This window comes from Astyanax mexicanus, chromosome 4 (genome assembly GCF_023375975.1).
Source record: "Astyanax mexicanus isolate ESR-SI-001 chromosome 4, AstMex3_surface, whole genome shotgun sequence".
NCBI classification, from domain to species: domain Eukaryota; kingdom Metazoa; phylum Chordata; class Actinopteri; order Characiformes; family Acestrorhamphidae; genus Astyanax; species Astyanax mexicanus.
In genome coordinates this window covers 43,381,832-43,400,855 of record NC_064411.1, presented here as the reverse complement: position 1 = coordinate 43,400,855, position 19,024 = coordinate 43,381,832, and the positions used below count along the sequence as shown (strand labels likewise).

The following is a 19,024-nucleotide window of genomic DNA, read 5'->3' as shown; positions in this document are numbered from 1 at the left end:
CTTTATGTATTTTTCTCTTGGATGCGGTGCAAGGATAATCCACCAGGGGGCAACAAAAGTCAAATTATGTTTTATTATTTATGTACTGAATTATTTTAATTATTACATTATATGTTATTGTAATTTCCTAATGGTTATTATTGTATTTAAATATGATCTAAGAATAATAAAATTAATATCAAATAGATGCTGCAGATTTTTAAAAACTTCACTACGTATCAAATATGATAATTTAGCAAGATGTTTATATTTTTTGCAATTTCAACTAATTTGAACTACTTTAGTCTAAAAGAACTACTTATTCTAAAAGAAAATTGAATATTTTTTTTAAATGTGTTGCACACTAGTTAAGAAAAAATATTCGAATATTTTTTAACTTAATTCAAATAAAAAAAAGAGAGACCTTCTAACATGATGAATGTCTTTGATTTTACCTAACTGAAAACCTTTGGAATATAATTAAGAGGAAGATGGATGATCACAAGCCATCAAACCAAGCTGAACTGCTTCAATATTTGCACCAGGTGTAACATAAAGTTATCCAATTGCAGTGTGCAAGACTGGTGGAGGAGAACATGCCAAGATAAAGAAAAAGAAAAACTGTGAATAAAAACCTGGGTTATTCCACCAAGTATTGATTTCTGAACTCTTACAACGTCACGAATATGAACTTATTTTCTTTGCATTATCTCGCTGCATCATTTTTGTTATTTTAGCCATTTTTTTATATTTATATTTAGAACATAAATGCTCTAAATGATTATTTATTATATAATTATTTATTTGTAATTTGGGAGAAATGTTGTTCATAGTTTATAGAATAAGACAACAATGATAATTTTATTCAAACATATATATGTATATATATAAATAGAAAAATCAGAAAAAACTAATTCCGATTTTTTTTTATTCTGTACGTTGAGCAATGCTGGTTATGAGTACGATTTTTAGTTATTACATAGTTTTAGTTTTTTAAATTTGTAAACAGACAGCAACATTTAGCCTGCTATGGGAAAAACGTAACTTTGTGAAATAGCACATTTAGTAGGTGAACTGAAAATTGGCTTGAAAAAGGTTAGTATATAAAAAGTAGTATAGGTTTAATGTGATCATGGGCAGTCTAAATGTTTAATGGTAATCAGTTCTGTGGAACTGAGCTTTAGAGCGACATGTAGGGAAATTATTTCTTTGTTAATGGAGATGAGAGACTCTCCTCACGACATGTAGATAAAGGAGCAGCAGAGAGCAGCCTAGCTGTCCCACTGTCCACTGCAGCACACCAAACTCAACGCCTTCAGGAATGATACATATATATATTTTAGCAGATTTAAACTTTAACTTTAAAGGGAAGGACTTGTGTTCGTTGTGTGAAGAAGGAATTGCGTTTTTACTGCAGTCATTTCTCCTCTGAAACTGGATATAACACTTTTGGCTTTATATTTAATTACGGACGGAATATCTACAAAGGAAAAATGAACAGTTTATCGGTAGAGGCCTAAGGCAAAGAAATGGTAAGATATTTTTTTTTTGTATTTACCCTGAATATTGTTGTACAATTGGCTTACTTTAGCCCAGATATGTGTGTCTATAAAGCATTTATTTAAATATTTTGGCTTTGGTTTTGTCTTGGTAGTGCGTAGCATTATATTAATCGTGTTTTAGTAGCTCCAACCCATTTAAATATAGTTCAAATAGACATTTTGTGAATTTTAAGTTAATTTCAGGGACAGTGCTGTTTTAAAGCAGATTTGAAGTATATTATTGTGTGTTGTCCTGAACCCTCTTTATATATATCCACAGTACGGCTTTATTAACACATGTTTGAAGTCGCTGGTGATCGATAAATTTGGAGAAGACACATGGAATAAACTCAGGTGAAGATCTATCTATCGCTTCTCTGTGGCTCTCTGAAGCTACCCATACTGTCCAGCAGGTGGCGCTACTGGCCACGGCATCGCTGACTAATGCACTGCAAACCAGGAAATAATAATATTATTGTACAATAAAACTAATATTAATATTAACCAGTCCAGTTTTAAACATTATCCCAAATGACTTACAAAATGCATACACAAATTAAAATTTAATGAATAAAAATATTAATATGAAAAAATATTAGAAATGTAAAATTAAAGCCTTATATAATGGTACCTTAAAACATTTTGAAGCTTCATTTTAAAATGGGATAATGGAGATTATACATCTTTACATAAAAAAATATGCCTATTGGAATCTCAGCAGATAGACATTTGCTTCTTTGAGAAACCTGAAGAAGAAGAAGTCATGCTTTTTTTTCACTGAAATACTAAGAGGTTATGTTTGGTTACATTTGTAAAGGAAAAAAATTAAGGATTTTTTACAGTATTGCTTAGCCATAATTTAAAAACAATATATTAAAAAAAAATCAATTATGTTTTTTATTGATATATATTGACATTTTTCTGAGAATGTGAAAGCACTCATATATATATATATATATATATATATAGGAATTGAACCATCTCATGTCACATTCACATTTGTGGGACTTAAAAATGTTCATTAATTTCATTACTTAATCAAAATGAACATCTATAATTTATATCCAATCCATAACTTAAGATTTTTTCTCAAACATAAAAAAACAAGCTGTATCAAATTTGTAAAAGCATTTTATTCACTATTTGCTGCACTAAATTCTGCTGAACAGTTGGTCAAATATCTTACAAAGCTTTGCAACACAAGTATCTCATTGTAACTTTGAGAAAATAACATATACAAAGAAAACATATTTTTTTACAGGGATGCCGCATGTGTTCAGGATACCTTCATGACTTACGAAGTGTACAAAGATGAGATTACCGTACGACTGGTAACTGAGGCCTGCAGACTCCTTGGTAAGGCATCCTTTACAGTTAGAACAAAAAAAGGAAAAATGTCCTAAAGCAAAGGTTTGGGCAAACCTCTTGTTCAGTGCTTGTGCCGTTTGCTTCCGGTTCTGTGAAATTCTTGTGTCATCTTGCTGCTCTGCCCCTTTTGGAGTATATCCTGTCAGGGCTGTGGAAAAACCTTCAGATTTAGGTTTAGGGTCATTGTCTTATCGTCAAAGCTCTTGATCTTTTCATCATCATTTTTTTGTACATATTGTGTGAAAGGGCGTTTGCTTCTGTGAGGTTTATATTTTTTGCAGTAGTTGCTGCACAGTAGAACAGTGCACCTTCACTTAGTCAATGGCTATGCATTTTGGAGAACAGATTTTCTTCTACTCACTTGACTAGTAATGGTAAAGGAAAAATATTAATAATTTGGACCTTTGGTGCCCAAACCTTTGCATAACACTATGTATATATAATCGACCTGACATGTGGCATATCTACAATGTAATTGTTATGTTTATTTGTTGTGTAAATCTTTATTGAAGCCCAAAAATGTTTCAAAATACAATTCTCATGGAGTAATCTCTAAGCTATGTCTTAAAAATTGTTTTACAGATTCTAGTTGATATCTCTGTTTAAACCTTTGCTTCAGACATTTTTTTTTATTCTCTTTTAAAGATGTTGAGGCTAGTGTGGTGCTGAAACTGTTTGGGGAATACTTCTTTGAGTTCTGTAAAAGATCAGGCTACGACCACATGATGCGCACGCTGGGAGCGAATCTCTTTGAGTTTATAGAAAATCTGGATGCTCTGCACGGCTATCTCTCCATTTCTTACAAGGTAAGTACCATCCTTGTGAATTTAGAATTGAGTGTTTAGTCATCTTTGTTTATATTGTTTTAGTTGCAAAAAGTGTTTGTTTCATTAATAATGCAGGACTATTGTGATATTGTAAAACAATTCATAATATTCAAAACAATTCATAGAAATCCCAGAACAGATACAGGTTACATTTTGAAAAAAGTACTTGAGATATTGTGAGAACCAATTTTGGTTTCAGCACCCCAGTGGATGTGTTCAGTTCCATCGTTAGGTTACCTGATATAACATTATTAAGCACAGATCTACCAAACCAGTTATTGAAATGATAACTGTAAATAACGCTTGACTCCCATTAAAAGAGCTTTGGACAATTGCTATGTTGTGTGTTGATATTAGTATTAGCATTTTACAGACTAAATAAAATCGATTTTCATTTCAATTTTTACAGGCGCCTAACACATTTGCACAGTAATGTGTTTATGTAAAGAAACATATTAGACCAGCTTGGTCTATAATTTTTTTTTATTAGCACCAAAGTTGTAAAATATTTCTTCATTTATTAGCTACCTCACAATAATTCACTGTTTAATAGATATTTTATTAATACTGGTTGCAGGAGATGAATGCTCCATCATTTCGTGTGGAGAAGAACAGTGATGGGACTATGCTCTTGCATTATTACTCTGACCGCAGGGGTCTCTGTCACATTGTTCCTGGTGAGGAAAACTGCATTGTAGTTGTAGTCTACCTTTTACAAGGTACCAGCCAGTGAGTTTATTTACCATGTTACTTATGGTTTTAGGCATCATTGGAGCCGTAGCGAAAGACTTCTTCAACAGTCGTATAGAAATGAAGATTGTGAATCAGATGGAGGAGGTGGAGAGAACAGGAAAGAAAGAGCATGTTGTTTTCCTCATAACCCAGCACTTTCCAGACAAAATATGCAGTAAAAGCACATCATCACCTTCACAGCAGACACAGAAGCCCTCAGGTTGCAGACACAACAAAGTACATATAAACAAACAGGTAGGAGGTGCTTTTTAAAAAAATATTTAATTGAATTATTTTATAAAATTAGTATAATTTACTATTTACTATTACTATTACTGTCTTTTTAGGAGGTGGAAAGGTCAAGACAGATCAAAAAGCAAATCTGTGGTACACAGAGGAATCATTGGGAGATGGTCAGGAGCTTGGTGCAGCTGGGAAAAGGTCAATTCTGTGCTCATGTATCTTACTAAATATAAGAATAGTGTATATTTGAGAAAGATGTTTGATTAGTTGATATCATGTAAACAAGCAACACAATTCAAATACCCTAACAATATTATTTAAGAACATTTCATCTATGTGCTCAAAGCACCAGTGTTAGTGTGTGTTGTGCTGAAATTAGTTTACCAGACACAGCAGTGCTGCTGGAGTTTTAAACACCTCCGTGTCACTCAGTGTCCTGTTGGCAGTGTTCTGTGTGCAGTGTCCTGTGACCACAAAAACAAACTTTGCAGCAACAGACGAGCTTTACATCAGACAGAGCAGTTAGGTTGGAATGTGTTTGTTTGTCCATTGACACATCTTGTTGTTATTTATCAGGATAATGAGACGAATATAATCTTTTCTTCTCAGGTAAACTTTTGAGGGGATTTGAGCCTGTTTACCCTAACGAGCTCTGCATAGATCTAAAGACGTTCTGCAATGCCTTTCCTTTCCATATTGTGTTTGATGAAGAAGTAAGTAACCAAAACCTAAATAGTAAATTGTATTCATACTGTATTGTAAATAAGTTACACACATGCAGTGACTTTTGGTGTTGACGCATTTTAGAAATTAGTTATAGTGAAGCACTAAAGCTCCAAATCCCATTTTTTTCCCAACCATTCCTCTGTTTAGTTGAGGGTGAGGCAGGCAGGGGTGGCAGTGCAGAAGATTGTGCCTGGACTGCAGACCATGGGGATTCAGCTGGACCAATACTTCACCATCCTGCACCCAGAGGTCACCTTCACCATCGCCAGCATTCGCAAATTTATTAACAGTCATTTTGTGCTGCAAACTCGTCGAGAGATGATGCCAGAGAGCTGGAAAGACACACCTATGCTGGAGCTCAGAGGTAGGAGCTCAGAAATAAACTGACACAACTTTAATAGACACTGAACAGAGATGAACAGAAGTATTGGGACACCTCTTAATCATTGAATCTGTCTTTACTAACACTAGTGAAAGAATTAGTTGTTCCAAAGATCTCACTGACCTACTGAATAGTTTCACACCTGCATTTAAAGCTGCAAATGTGGAACCGACTCCACACTAAGGCCTATATATTTAGAATGGGATCTCATTAGCAACTCACATAGGTGTTTACAGTACAGGTACAGTAGGTGTTCCAATACATTTTAATATATATATATTTTTTTTCTTCACCTCTCTTTTTTCAGGTCAGATGTTGTGGATGGCCTCTCTCCGCTGCATGCTCTACCAGGCATCACCTTTGCTCCGCAGCCTGCAGGAGCTGGAAGAGAGGCGCATGTACTTGTCGGACATCGCCCCGCACGATGCCACGCGCCACCTCATCCTGCTCAACCAGCAGCGGCTGGCCGAGATGGAGCTGTCCAGCCAGCTAGAGCGCAAAAAGGAGGAGCTACGGCAGCTCTCTCAGCACCTGGAGCAGGAGAAGCAGAAGACAGAGAACCTGCTGTACGCCATGCTGCCCAAACACGTGGCCAACCAGCTGAAGGAGGGCAAGAAAGTGGAGGCAGGTGAATGACAGATGGGTGGAAAGGAAAAGGTTGTTGTGAATGTGTTCAGGGTTGGTAGGCAAAGGCCATGTTGACACAGCAGGTAAAAGTGGCCCAAATGTGATCTTTTTTATCATACAGCTCTGAAAAAATATTAAGAGAGCACTTCAGTTTCTGAATCAGTTTCTCTGATTTTGCTATTTATAGGTATATGTTTGAGTAAAATGAACATTGTTGTTTTATTCTATAAAGTACAGACAACATTTCTCCCAAATTCCAAAATATTGTCATTTAGAGCATTTATTTGCAGAAAATGAGAAATGTCTTATATAAAAAAAATGATGCAGAGCTTTCAGACCTCAAATAATGCAAAGAAAACAAGTTCATATTCATAAAGTTTTAAGATGCGACTTTCACATTTTTAAAACCTTTTTTTAAAAGAAAGGAAACAAACTAAAGAAGTGTTTGTGGCTGAATGATGTTACCTTTTTATAGCAAGCTCGAGATTATATCCTATGGAATACCAGCTCTTTTTGTTTTTACCAGGGGTTGCCTTTTTCTGCTGTGGTTCACATTTTTCTGCAGGGGATTCCTTTCAGTGGAGAAAAAATGTTCAACTGCATGTGTCACTTTTCATAAGTAAGCCCTGGAATACTGAGGGATTTAATGCAGTAGTGGCTCAGCAGTTTTAAAGTGGTTGTTTAATAATCACAAGGTTGTGGGTTTGATACCCAGTTCTGCCATGCTGAAGTGGGGCACTGTTACATGGCTGGCCTTCTAATTGCTTTTTGGGTGCTGCAGCTAGGGCATGTCCACTGCTCTGAGCATGTTTTCACTACTCCCTCATGTGTGTATATGTGTGTGTTTATTGCATGAACAGGTTAAAATCATAGGTGTGCAATACTAATGGTGATTTGAATGGTTCTTCTTCTTTTTCTTCAGAAGTCCTCAATCACGATTGCTGCGAACAGTAGTGATTCAGCTCTGAGCTCATCTTACCCATTTATTTATGCATACATTTTGAAAAATAGGCAGAATTTCCCTCAGCAAGTCTTTTTACAAACTAATATCGTTACAAAGATAAATTTACATCATCATTCATTTGGGTCAAGTGATCCGATCCAAACGCAGTCTGGAAAGTCTTAATGAAGTGCAGTGATGCCGGCTGTTTCCCAGGCTCTGCCGCACACTCATCTATTTTTAATAAAGGCAGACGGCTAGTCTCTGAATCTCTGACACGCTGTTGGAAGCCTGCGGTTCCTGGACACAACTTTGAAGAACAGAACTAAAAAAAAAACACTCACTGAAAGATCACCTTACTTACTATAGTTTACTTACTCTGCAGTTAATCAGACTGACATACAACAAGGAAACAAAGGCTAAAAAAAAATCTCTCTTTCATATTAAATTTGTTTTTTTTTGTTGTTTTTATTTTTGTATTAGGTAGACTGCTGCAACACACATGTGACAATTAAATTATTAATTATCTTTTTTATATTTATAATTTTGTTTCTAAATTTTTGTATCCCGTTTTCCCCTCAATTTACAAGACCAATTACCCAACCCACTCATTAGTACTCCCCCTATCACTAGTGATGCCCCACTACCAGGAGGGTGAAGACTAGCACATGCCTCCTTCGACACACGTGAAGTCAGTCACCACCTCTTTTCAAACTGCCGAGTAGCATCACAGCACACTCGGAGGAAAGCGCAGTGACTCGGTTTTGATACATGAGTTCACAGATGCCTTGTGCTGATCGACATCACCCTTTGGAGTGATGAGGAAAAGAGAGCCAACATCCCACCATAAAAACTCTGGCAGCCGATGGCAAGCTGCATGACTAGGATTCGAATCAGCAATCTCCCGCTCATAATGGCAGCACTTTAGACCACTGGACCACTCAGAGCCCTATGTTTAATTATCTGAAACAAGTGTTAAATAATACATAAATAGTAATATTATTTCATATTTTTAAATTTCACTAGACGTGAATTTAATTTAACAGCAACAGCAACAGTTTTTTTGTGCGAAGCTTAAATAAGCACTTATTAAATGGTTGTAAAGGGTTAAGACACATTAAAGTAACTGCTGAACTGAAGGGAAAGACAGACTTACTAATATAACAATAATCCAGTAGTTCAGAGTTCCTCAATCTTGCTCTTGGAACCCCACTGTCCTGCCCATGTATGGCTTTCCCTTCTCTCAACACTACTCAGCTCATTAACAAGCCCTTTAGAGTTGCAGTTGGTGTGTTTAATCACAAAGACAAGGATTAAAGCACACTGCATTAGATGCCTTGAAAACACTGATCCTCAGTTACAGTTTTTCATATTTAGCAGTTTTTTTGACACTTTTTGGACATTGTTTCTGCTCTCTAGGTGAGTTTAAGGAATGCACCATCCTATTCAGTGATGTGGTAACATTCACCACCATCTGCTCCCAGTGTGAGCCGATTCAGATCGTCATCATGCTCAACTCCATGTACCTCAAGTTCGACCGCCTCACAACTGTGCACAATGTTTACAAGGTAAAGCAATAGCAACAGTGTTAAAATTACAATAACATAATAGCATGGCAATAACAGTGATATAATATTATGTCTATGCATTGGTAAAAAAATGGAAACAACATAGTTGTTAGTACTAACATGGCAATGTTAGAAAGAAAGTTTTCGAGGGATATGTATAGATTTAGATAGATAGATAGATAGATAGATTTACCATGTTATAACAAACTAGGCAGTAGCAAGTTGCAGCAAGCCAGCATTTTTTCCATTTCAACAATTTTATATGAAATAAAAGACATATCTTGAAGTATTAAAACATTTATATTTTAATACTTTATATATTATGATGTTTGGATAGTTTATTATTTAAAAACTAATTTGTTTTAGTTGTGTATATTGCGTTGTGTTATCTTGATACAGTGATTTGATGTAGTGATCTTACAGGTTGAAACTATAGGTGATGCCTACATGGTAGTAGGGGGTGTACCAATCCCAGTTTCCAGTCACGGAGAGCGAGTGGCTAACTTTGCCCTAGGGATGATTATAGCTTCTAAAGAGGTCACCAACCCTATTACAGGAGGCCCCATTCAGGTAAGATGGAATTTCTACATAGTTTGTTTAGGGAGGTTCACTGTGAAATGGTGTATTATAGCGAAATCTTTTGCAGACTTCAGTGGAAAACATTTCTTTGCTTATCTAAATGACTAAATTAGTGAATTACCATAAACTGCATATATCTCTCCTGCTTGTTTGCTCCAGATTCGAGTGGGCTTGCACAGTGGTCCAGTGCTTGCAGGTGTGGTTGGGGAGAAGATGCCACGCTACTGTCTTTTCGGAGACACGGTGAACACGGCATCTCGGATGGAAAGCCACGGTCTGCCTGATAAGATCCATGTCAGCCCCAATGTATATTAGTGAGTTCCAGTATGAAACCTGAGAAAGTTGTTGAACTATATCGATTGTTGAGTTAATAAAGTATTATAACATGAACTGAACATGTGCTCTTGGTTAGATTTATTGGTTTGGTTTAATTGTATTTAAATATGACACTTTGTAGTGCTCGTAAACAGACATTCATTGCCTATATTTCACTACTGTCTAAATGAGGACTGGTCCTAATAGCGTTTAGTGTGTTTTGAAATGATTACTTGAATAATATCCTTAAATAACCTTAATTAACCATAAATAATGCAAAGTTCAGAAATCAATATTTGGCATGCAAATAAAATATTCCACCAGTCTTACACACTGCTTTTGGATAATTGATTCCACTCCTGCTGCAAAAATTCAAGCAGTTCAGCTTGGTTTGATGGCTTGTGTTTATCTATTCCCGATTTGATTATATTTCAGAGGTTTTCATTTTGATGAAATCAAAGAAACTCATAATGGTCTCTTTATTTTTTTTCCAGAGCTGTATATTTATTGTGCTCTCTGTCTCTCCAGTGCTCTGCGGGATAAGGGCTTTCAGTTAGAAGAGCGTGGGGAGATCGATGTGAAGGGTAAAGGCAGGATGCGAACCTATTTCCTTGTGAAGAACTTGAGAGCCACAGAGAGTGAGATCATGGGCCGCTGGACAAGGGAAGCTGGCTCTGGTCAGGCGTCGGTTCAGTCCAATTGTGACTGCAGCTCTGAGTTACCTGCTTTTAGACCTTCTTTGCAAGGTACAGTTTGGTTTTGCTTTTCAAGCAAGGTAATATTTCAGCCTTATAGTATCCTAATACTGAATAACAACCAATTATTTTCAACTGTTTCCACCCTACCCCAACTAAAGCAGAATAAACTCTTTTTTTTATCATCCTTGATTTTAGAAACAATGAAAGAGCAGGTGTCCGCATATGAAGTCTCTCTTTTTTGTTCTCTCTGCTTTCCTGAAGTCATTCAAAGCAGTGACAGACGGCCCACTGTAGCCATGCGGTACGGTGACAGTTTGAATGAGGAAGAGCCTCCAGCCACATTTACTGAAGCCCTGCCCAGTGCTAAAAGCCCAACAGGTAAATTTATACATTGTATAAAACTGTCAGGAGCTTAATTCAAACGACTAGTGATCTGCTAGTCATGTGGTCTGTTTCAAGTTGTAGCTAAAGATTTTTTCTAAGTACTTCTGACACATATAAAGATACTTACTTGCTCCCTCATCCCTTATAAAATAGAGTTACTATCACAAAAAGGTAAATCTCGGGACTCTGAGAGCTACGGCAGTCTGCACAGTGGGAACAGATCTGAAGATGAGCCGTTCCATTTGAATGAAGCTGTCCGCCGTGGTCCAGACGGAGCTGAACCTCCCCCTGCTGCAGCTGCTGCTCACAGAAAACAGCACGTTTGTAGCAGATTCTGTGTGGTGGTCTAAAAAAGCACGGAGGATTCCAGTAGATCCAGTATCTGAGGAGTTAGAGGTATAGTAGAAAAGGTGGTCATGGATATACACTAAGCTCCAGATTGATTTATCAGTTACCCAATATGATACTATATTATTGTTAAAATATTGTTTATTATTTATAGGAATAAAACTTTGTTCAATGACATTGTATGATTACCAGTGCCAATAAATTGCAACTTAAGCATTATCTAAGAATGTGTTAATAAGTGTTACATAGGCATAAAAAAATGCTTTCAATTCAGTTATTAGTCGTTTATCAGTTTAATATCAATGACATACAGTATGTTTAGTTATTGTTTTAATTGTTTAAAAGCTTGAGGCATGATTATTATGTAGACATAGGCGCTATGAACATTTTAGGCATACATACTTATTTTTTATATTACTTATAATACTTACTTACTTTATAATAGTTACTTACTTTATTATTCTGGTTGTTTGTATGCAACCATACAAAAATTTAATATTTGAAAGAAATAATTTTACATAAAATAATGATTGATTTTAAGCATGCCATCAGTTCAAATTTCCAACCCTCACTGTTGGCTGCCCACCACTCCAGGCATGCATGTATATGTTTGCAGTGTTCTGCATATTATCGTCAGTTACAAAAAAAAAAAATATATATACATATATATATATATATATATATATATATATATATATATATATATATATATATATATATATATATATATATATATATATAACTATTATATTATACTTAACTTGCAACTTATTGGAGTCTGTAAGTTAATTACACATCTTTAGTCAATTAACTATTGTATACAACTAAGTAAAACAGTTCTCTATTTTTTTAAATATATAGTACAGATTTTAAAACAGAGTGAAGTATTTTGTCACTACAAGTGTATATTTGTACTTTGCAACACTGATAACATAAAGCTAATGTCTAATGATGTACTAATTATGAGAATATAAGTTTTACATTGAATTAATTTTGATACACAAAACAATGAGTACACAAATGCCACACATTGTCCCAGTGCTTTTACATTTTACATAGAATGAACAGTATTTGTTATCACATGCAAATGTTCCAGTTTGTAAACATTAAGTAAAAAGAAAAAAAATAGATATTTTGTACAGAAACATCACAGTGTGCTCCGGACCTGCTCTTTCATTCTCTGAGATTTTATCTGCAACTAACATTGCTACCAACTGTAAGCTACATATAGCTGATAAAGGTATTACACACTACAGCAGCAATAAACTGTAAATGGACTTGAGCTTACATTACACGTTTGTTTTTATCAACTTTCACAGACCAACAAAGAGAACAGTTAATACCAAAGATCAAAGTAAATTTAACATAACACAATATTGTATGTATACAGTAAGTAGTGTTTATAAGCATATAAAGTATACATACTGTAATATGTGGTATAGTATTCCAAATATAGTAGATATACTGTATAGCATGTACTTACATTTTGTGTGAAAGGTTTTGTACGTGTAAACTTAATCACTGATAAAAAAAAATAAAGCCACCTTTTTTCAAAATATATACAATTCAGTTTCTAAAGAAGTCATTCAGGGAGTTTTTGTGTGAATACAGCTGCAAGATTTTGGAAAAAAAAACTGACATTGCACTACTTTGTTTACAAATATATTTAGATACTAAAACCTGTTATGTTAATGAATACTGTCTAAAATAAACAATACTGGAAAGAATAGGTATGTGGTAAATATGTCATGGAAAATTGAAAACAAAGCAGATTTTTCTTTTGCATTGCAGTCTTACAACTGGACTATTGCTTATTGCAATATCGATGTTAAAATGATATATTGATCAGATCGAATGTGAAATGCTCTATTCAAGATAAACTCGCCAAATCAGAATCCTATGGATCCATTGAAAGCCCAACTAAAACTAAAAGCACAGTGACTCGGTTCTGATACATCAGCTCACAGACGCCTTGTGCTGATCGACATCACCCTTTGTGATGTAGGGAGAGAGTGCCATCTACCCACCCATGGAACAGCAGGTTTTGCAAAAAGGTTGGTTGGGAAGCACATGTAGAGCATGGTAGAGAAAGACAGAAAACAATCCTTAAAGGAAACATATATTTGTTTTAATTTACCATGATTTTACCACTAGATAGACATGTGTTCATTGTTTTCTTTGGAGAAGATTTTATATTTGAACTTTACATACTTTACATTTACTGCTACACCATTTCACACCAAATCCCCACTTTAAATTACTTTTTTTACCCAGTGTTTGAATTATGCAGATTTTGAAAAGTAGTTTCCTCTTTATGACTCTTCAAACAGAGTGTATTAAAACATCACAGGATACTGACATCAGAAAGTCACTGAACTGGAGTCACGTGCAGAGGCCACGTGGCTTCGTGGGAATCTGACCCTGCACACAGATCTGTGGACACCTGATCCACGTGGGAGGCTGGAAATGGGGCGTTTTTTTTTTTTTAAGGCTCATATTCAAACTAATGCAGTCTCTTCCACTCGGGCTGACTACTGGCAGTCCACTAATACAGAGCATCAATTCTCATTTCTCATTTTGAGAAAATAAAGTGCAGTCATATTGCAGGAAGTGGGATCTGTAGAGAAGTCAGGCACTGGACGGAGACAGTGGGCAGAATTAGGTCGCCGTGCTCAGATGAATTTGGGGGAAACCAAATCTGTAACCAGAGCCAGTGCTTGGAGGTTGAGTGTTACAAATCAAACGTCAGCCTGACCTGAAAACTGGGCCTGCCAGCAGTGAGTTAGGTTGGGTGATGAACCCCCTCTTCATTTTCTTTCACCAGTGTCCACATTCACTCTGATTTGTCCTTTTCCCGCCACCATCAATGTTCTCCCGCCATAAGTGGTCTTCTCTTGCTTTTATGAGTCTGTTTCCATTATTGCGTTTAGGTCTTGTGAGCTCCTGTTGGGCACGTGGTTAGCTAACACAGGCCGGTTGGTGTAAATGTCCTCCACAGGTAGTAAGAAGGTGACCGTCTTCACTCTGGCTCTGAAATGCAAATGAGGCACTTGTGTTAAAATGCAGCATCTCTCAGAGCTTTAAAACACAGCTACCAAAGCTGATGCCTAATTAGTTCACAGGACATTAAAAACATTCATTATGCAAATGTAATTATGTAAATTCAGAAACTTTTAGTTGCATCCATTGCTGAAGGTGTAAATAAGTATTTGATACACTGCACCTAAAAAGAATGGAGAGGTCTGGAATCATAGGTACGCTTCAAAAATCCAGAAAATGTTTTTTTTAGGGCTGTTGCTGGGCAACATTGAGTTTTATCTTCTGTTGGGGTTCTGGTGGGTTTAGATTTGGAGACTGGCTAGGTCACTCCTTAGTTGCTCTGGCTGTGTGTTTTGGGTCATTGTCATGCTGGAAGATCCAGCATCAACCCATCTTCAATTGTTTTCCTGAGGAAAGAAGGTTGTGGGCCAGAATCCTGCAATATATGACCCCATCCATCCTCCCTTCAATACAGTGCAGTCATCATGTCCTCCCTTTGCAGAAAATCTCCCCCTAAGTATGATGTTTCCACCAATGCTTCCCATGGTAGGGGCAGTGTTTTGGGGGCAAAAAGTTCTATTTTGGTCTTATCTGATCACATGGCCTTCTCCCATGCCTCCTCTGGATCATCCAGATGGCGAACTTGGTGAAAGCACGTGACATGGACATTTTTTGGATAATATAATTTCTCTCATCGGTACTCTTTGAACACACATAGAACTGTGTCAACAGTAATATGTATATAAGCAATCAGCAAAAGTTAGAAATAGTGCGTTTATGCTGGAAATTGTGGTGTGGTGAATGATTGATTATTGGTTAGATTTGCAAGAACACATCCCTCAATGGACTAATTGGACTTATTAGTTATTCTGATATTTTGATTGATCAAAGTCAGAATATAATTTTGGATTATATCTTTATATTTATATTTTTATATTTAGCAAAGCTTAATACTGAGAGTACATTTTCTCTGTGATTTTGGTAGGTGGATGGGTCTAGGCCTGCTGTTATAATATCTAGTGTTGTAACAGTAGAGAACAGAGGACAACCACCCAGTTGATCCCCTTAATTTCAGTGTGAGAATATACAGTAAAATGTGTACCTGGTTTGGTTGACGCACTGTTGCAGTGAGCGTTTGCTGGACAGTGTTTCCTTGGCGCTGCTGCTGTCAGCTCTGGACGGTCTGCTGAACACACTGCTGCTGCTGCTACTGCTGCTGGTGTTTGTTGTATCGCCCTTCTGAGGAACAGTAATTGTGTTGGAGGAGATGGAATATCTCCGTACCGTCATGATCATATTGTCTGTTGGATGAGAGACAGCAAACCCATTCAGTCCAAGACTTAGAATAAATATGGAGTAAGCCTGTCATGATAATATGGTCACTGATTTCTCACTTTGATTAATTTTGCTGACCTCAGTATTCATTTGTGTAGATAAGAATAAACATCACCAGTATTTTAGCCAGTCACAAGGAGAGCTCATTAATACGAATGAGACTTGATTTAAAAAGGAATTTAGCTTTTAGAAAATTATGCTATCATTAAACTGATGATTGTACAGTATCAGTGATATTAATTGGCCTTATGTCTTTCATTACTACTTTCATTGTCCCTTTAAATAATGTGATTTTAACTTAACAATTACACTAGGATATGACTACTTTACTAATCTCTTCATTTCTAGCCACTCATTTTTTGTGTAAAGTTTAAAAGACACAAATTAAACCCAAAGACTGCGGTCTATACTAGAAAACAAATAACAGTAAATCAGTTCATTAAAAATAATAAGAATTAGCCAATAATGATAATACTAATACATAAAGTTAAGCTTGTTTTCATATTACATTTTTACAATTAAAACACAAATCAAATCACTGATGCTTTAATAAGCAGTAGTTAGCAATAAACTTACACTTAATGGACAGATAGCCAAGGACTTTATTGAAAGTAATATAAAGTAAAAAACAAAAAACTGTCTTAAATTGAGTTTATTAGTCGTAAAATATGGATCACGACCTTCCTGGATCACACTAATAAGCCTTAAGGAACCATGAACCTTTCACTAGTTCACTAGAGGACCACCCTGATTCAACACTTTAATGCATTTAAAAGGCTAAGGCACTAAATACATACAAAATATATGTACACTTTTGATCTAATTATATTAGAAAGCTAAAATAAATAAAAAAAACTTTGTTAATCTATTATTATTATAAAATAGAATTTGGAATAAAAGTACATGTAAAAGTACATTTCAATTTGAAACCTGAGTGTATTTTTTAGGCTCAACTATATCTAAAATGCAACATTACAATATTTGGTTATATATTTTTGCTAATCAAATGTTTGCAGATATGTTTATGTCTTTAGGGTTAAAACACAACGTAGGTTGTCACAGGTTCAAGAAACACAATTTAAACTGTGTTTAAATTGATTTAGCAGACTTTTAGTGACGGCTACATTTACTACAATGTTTAGAAAGACACTGGTGAATAATGCCCATTTTTTATGTAAAATATTTACAGTAGTTGTTGAAAAAAAACATCAACAAAATATAATCCAATACAATTATATCTTACACTGTGGACCAAACAATTATATGTTGCATTATGCAACAACAAAAAGAAAATCTGGAATCAAACCAGTCAATTTCTTACCAAACCAGTCTAACAACCAAGCACTCAGTTCTACAGCCTACCTTTGAATTGTGCTTCCAGTGCCGGCGCTGAGACATTTCTCCTCAACTGAGCAGTGCTGGAGTTCTCCTCTCCGTGCTGAGGCTCTACAGGTACCGGCAGCTCCGACCCCGAGCTGGGCCGGCTCAGCTGCCCTCTCAGCGCCCTGTTCTCATTCTCCAGCTTCTTGATCTCTCCCTGTAACTCCCGGATGAGGCTGGCCAGGCCCCGGCCACCCTCCATGCTTCTTGAAGGCGTGCCGGCCCTGGGCCCACACTGCGGCGTCCATACACCTACAGGGGTCCTCTCATTTTTGTAGCTACGTCCCAATCTCGGCAGCGATCTTGTCCCGTGGAGATTATGTCGCCTTTCAGCAGTTATACAGCCCGCGAGCTTCGGGTGATCGGCCTTCGGGGACGCGGGCCCATGTTTTATTCATTGCCCATTGCTATTGAGTTTCGCCCCATCGTTTTGTTCAGCCGGGCTTCGCGGGGATCTGAAAAAATCTCCGTCCCAAAGCACCCCAAGAGCATGCTTCACGCTTTTGTTTAGGCCGCCTTGTTCACTTTCCACCAGTGCAGAAGAGGAAAAAACGATTAAGTTTTCAGCAGAATGCGCTGATAAAGCTGAGAGATAGAGCTGCAGGTAACTGATGCTTTCTCAAGCGCCTGAAATATTAATCAGCTCTGTCAACGTAAAGCAGCAGAAAATCTAGGACGATAAAAAAACAATATGCTGAGAAAAACAGCTGTCTCTTTCAAGAATGTTACTTTCTGAGGAGAACTGTGGTTTTGATCATAAGTTTATTGATACAGTATATTGTACCATATATGGACAAAAGTGTGGGAAAGATTGTTCATTCATTGTTTCTTCCAAAATCAGGTATTATATATTATATTATATTTGTGTAAAATCCTGTAATATTACTTTGCCGCTTAGTCAACATGCTTCTTTCACTTTTGGTGACGATTCTGTATTTCTCAGCTTGTCCAGGAATGCATCTCATTGAACCCAGTATCCTCTTTGACCCCACCATTTACACCTACATTGACGATGTGTGATGATGGCCAAAATTTGTATAAGATACACAGCCAGGCTTCATATGCACTGGATAGAATGTCAGTCCAGCCTCCAGCCTATGTTTTGGGAAATAACAACAAAAAAAAAAGCTGTAAATGTACTGTTCTACTCTTTAACAGATTAAACGAACACAAAGCTTTTGCACAGATGTGTAATCAAAGGAGACCAATCACACGCCATAATTGCCCATAATTAGCACCCTTGTTTTGTTATACTGCACTCCTAACAAAATGTTTCACTAACACAGCCCATCCACTGAATATGCATTGGTCTGAGCAGCATGAAACCAGGGGTTAAGGGCACTGCCCTATAATGAGAGTGCAGGAGCAAGAAGATGAATTAAAAGAGAGAAGCACACGTTTGATTCCGATTCAAAGACCACAGCGCCAAACACAAACATCAAATAAAGACAGACAGAGAACACACAATGGGTAAAATTGCAGGGTATTACTGTGTTCAGGGGTGCATACTTGGGCGCTGCCCATTTTAATTAAGATACATGTAAATGAAAACATGTGCTTTAAAACCAGCAGATTTTAAACACACACTACACTACAGACTCTTTAAGCGTAAGCTCACTGTGACCGGTATAGTGAATAAAAAGTGAATGAAAGTGACGATCTGGTTTCTATGGCTCCTGCCAGTGGACAAATATATTACGCAGCAAGTGAGGAGTTAGTTCTTGACGTTGATGTATTGTATTGAAGCAGGGAAAATGTGTAAGAATCAGAGATGACTCTGACAAGAGCCAAATTTATTTATTTGTGATAGTGATAACTGGGTCACAACATCTCCAAAACATTAGGCGTATTGGGTTTTCCTAGTAAGCAGTGGTCAGTATCAGCAGAAATACCATACTGTAAACATTAACAATGGTGATTCGCAGTGGTGTCAAACTCAAATTCACTGTGGGCCAACATTAAGAACTGGGACAAAGTCGCAGGCCAAACTCAATTTTTATTGAAAACTTGCCT

At 36.5% G+C, this 19,024-nt stretch overlaps 1 protein-coding gene across 2 annotated transcripts in view; it reads left to right on the top strand.

The window, feature by feature from the left end:
- Nucleotides 1–948: 948 nt before the first annotated feature.
- Nucleotides 949–19,024, top strand: part of LOC103043150 (guanylate cyclase soluble subunit beta-2-like) — a 28,200-nt gene continuing 10,124 nt past the window's right edge. The window contains exons 1-16 of one of the 2 annotated variants that reach the window (XM_049478674.1): nt 949–1,511; nt 1,801–1,874; nt 2,782–2,876; nt 3,534–3,694; nt 4,293–4,392; nt 4,479–4,702; nt 4,795–4,888; nt 5,300–5,403; nt 5,564–5,780; nt 6,106–6,426; nt 8,785–8,933; nt 9,357–9,503; nt 9,672–9,826; nt 10,356–10,573; nt 10,787–10,903; nt 11,063–11,305. In XM_049478674.1, coding sequence (XP_049334631.1) covers nt 1,509–1,511; nt 1,801–1,874; nt 2,782–2,876; nt 3,534–3,694; nt 4,293–4,392; nt 4,479–4,702; nt 4,795–4,888; nt 5,300–5,403; nt 5,564–5,780; nt 6,106–6,426; nt 8,785–8,933; nt 9,357–9,503; nt 9,672–9,826; nt 10,356–10,573; nt 10,787–10,903; nt 11,063–11,259 — 2,376 coding nt within the window. In that variant the 5' untranslated portion in view covers nt 949–1,508 and the 3' untranslated portion in view covers nt 11,260–11,305. Of the gene's footprint in view, nt 1,512–1,800; nt 1,875–2,781; nt 2,877–3,533; nt 3,695–4,292; nt 4,393–4,478; nt 4,703–4,794; nt 4,889–5,299; nt 5,404–5,563; nt 5,781–6,105; nt 6,427–8,784; nt 8,934–9,356; nt 9,504–9,671; nt 9,827–10,355; nt 10,574–10,786; nt 10,904–11,062; nt 11,891–19,024 lie in introns of those variants that run through there. The other variant, XM_007258384.4, reaches the window with a different exon arrangement.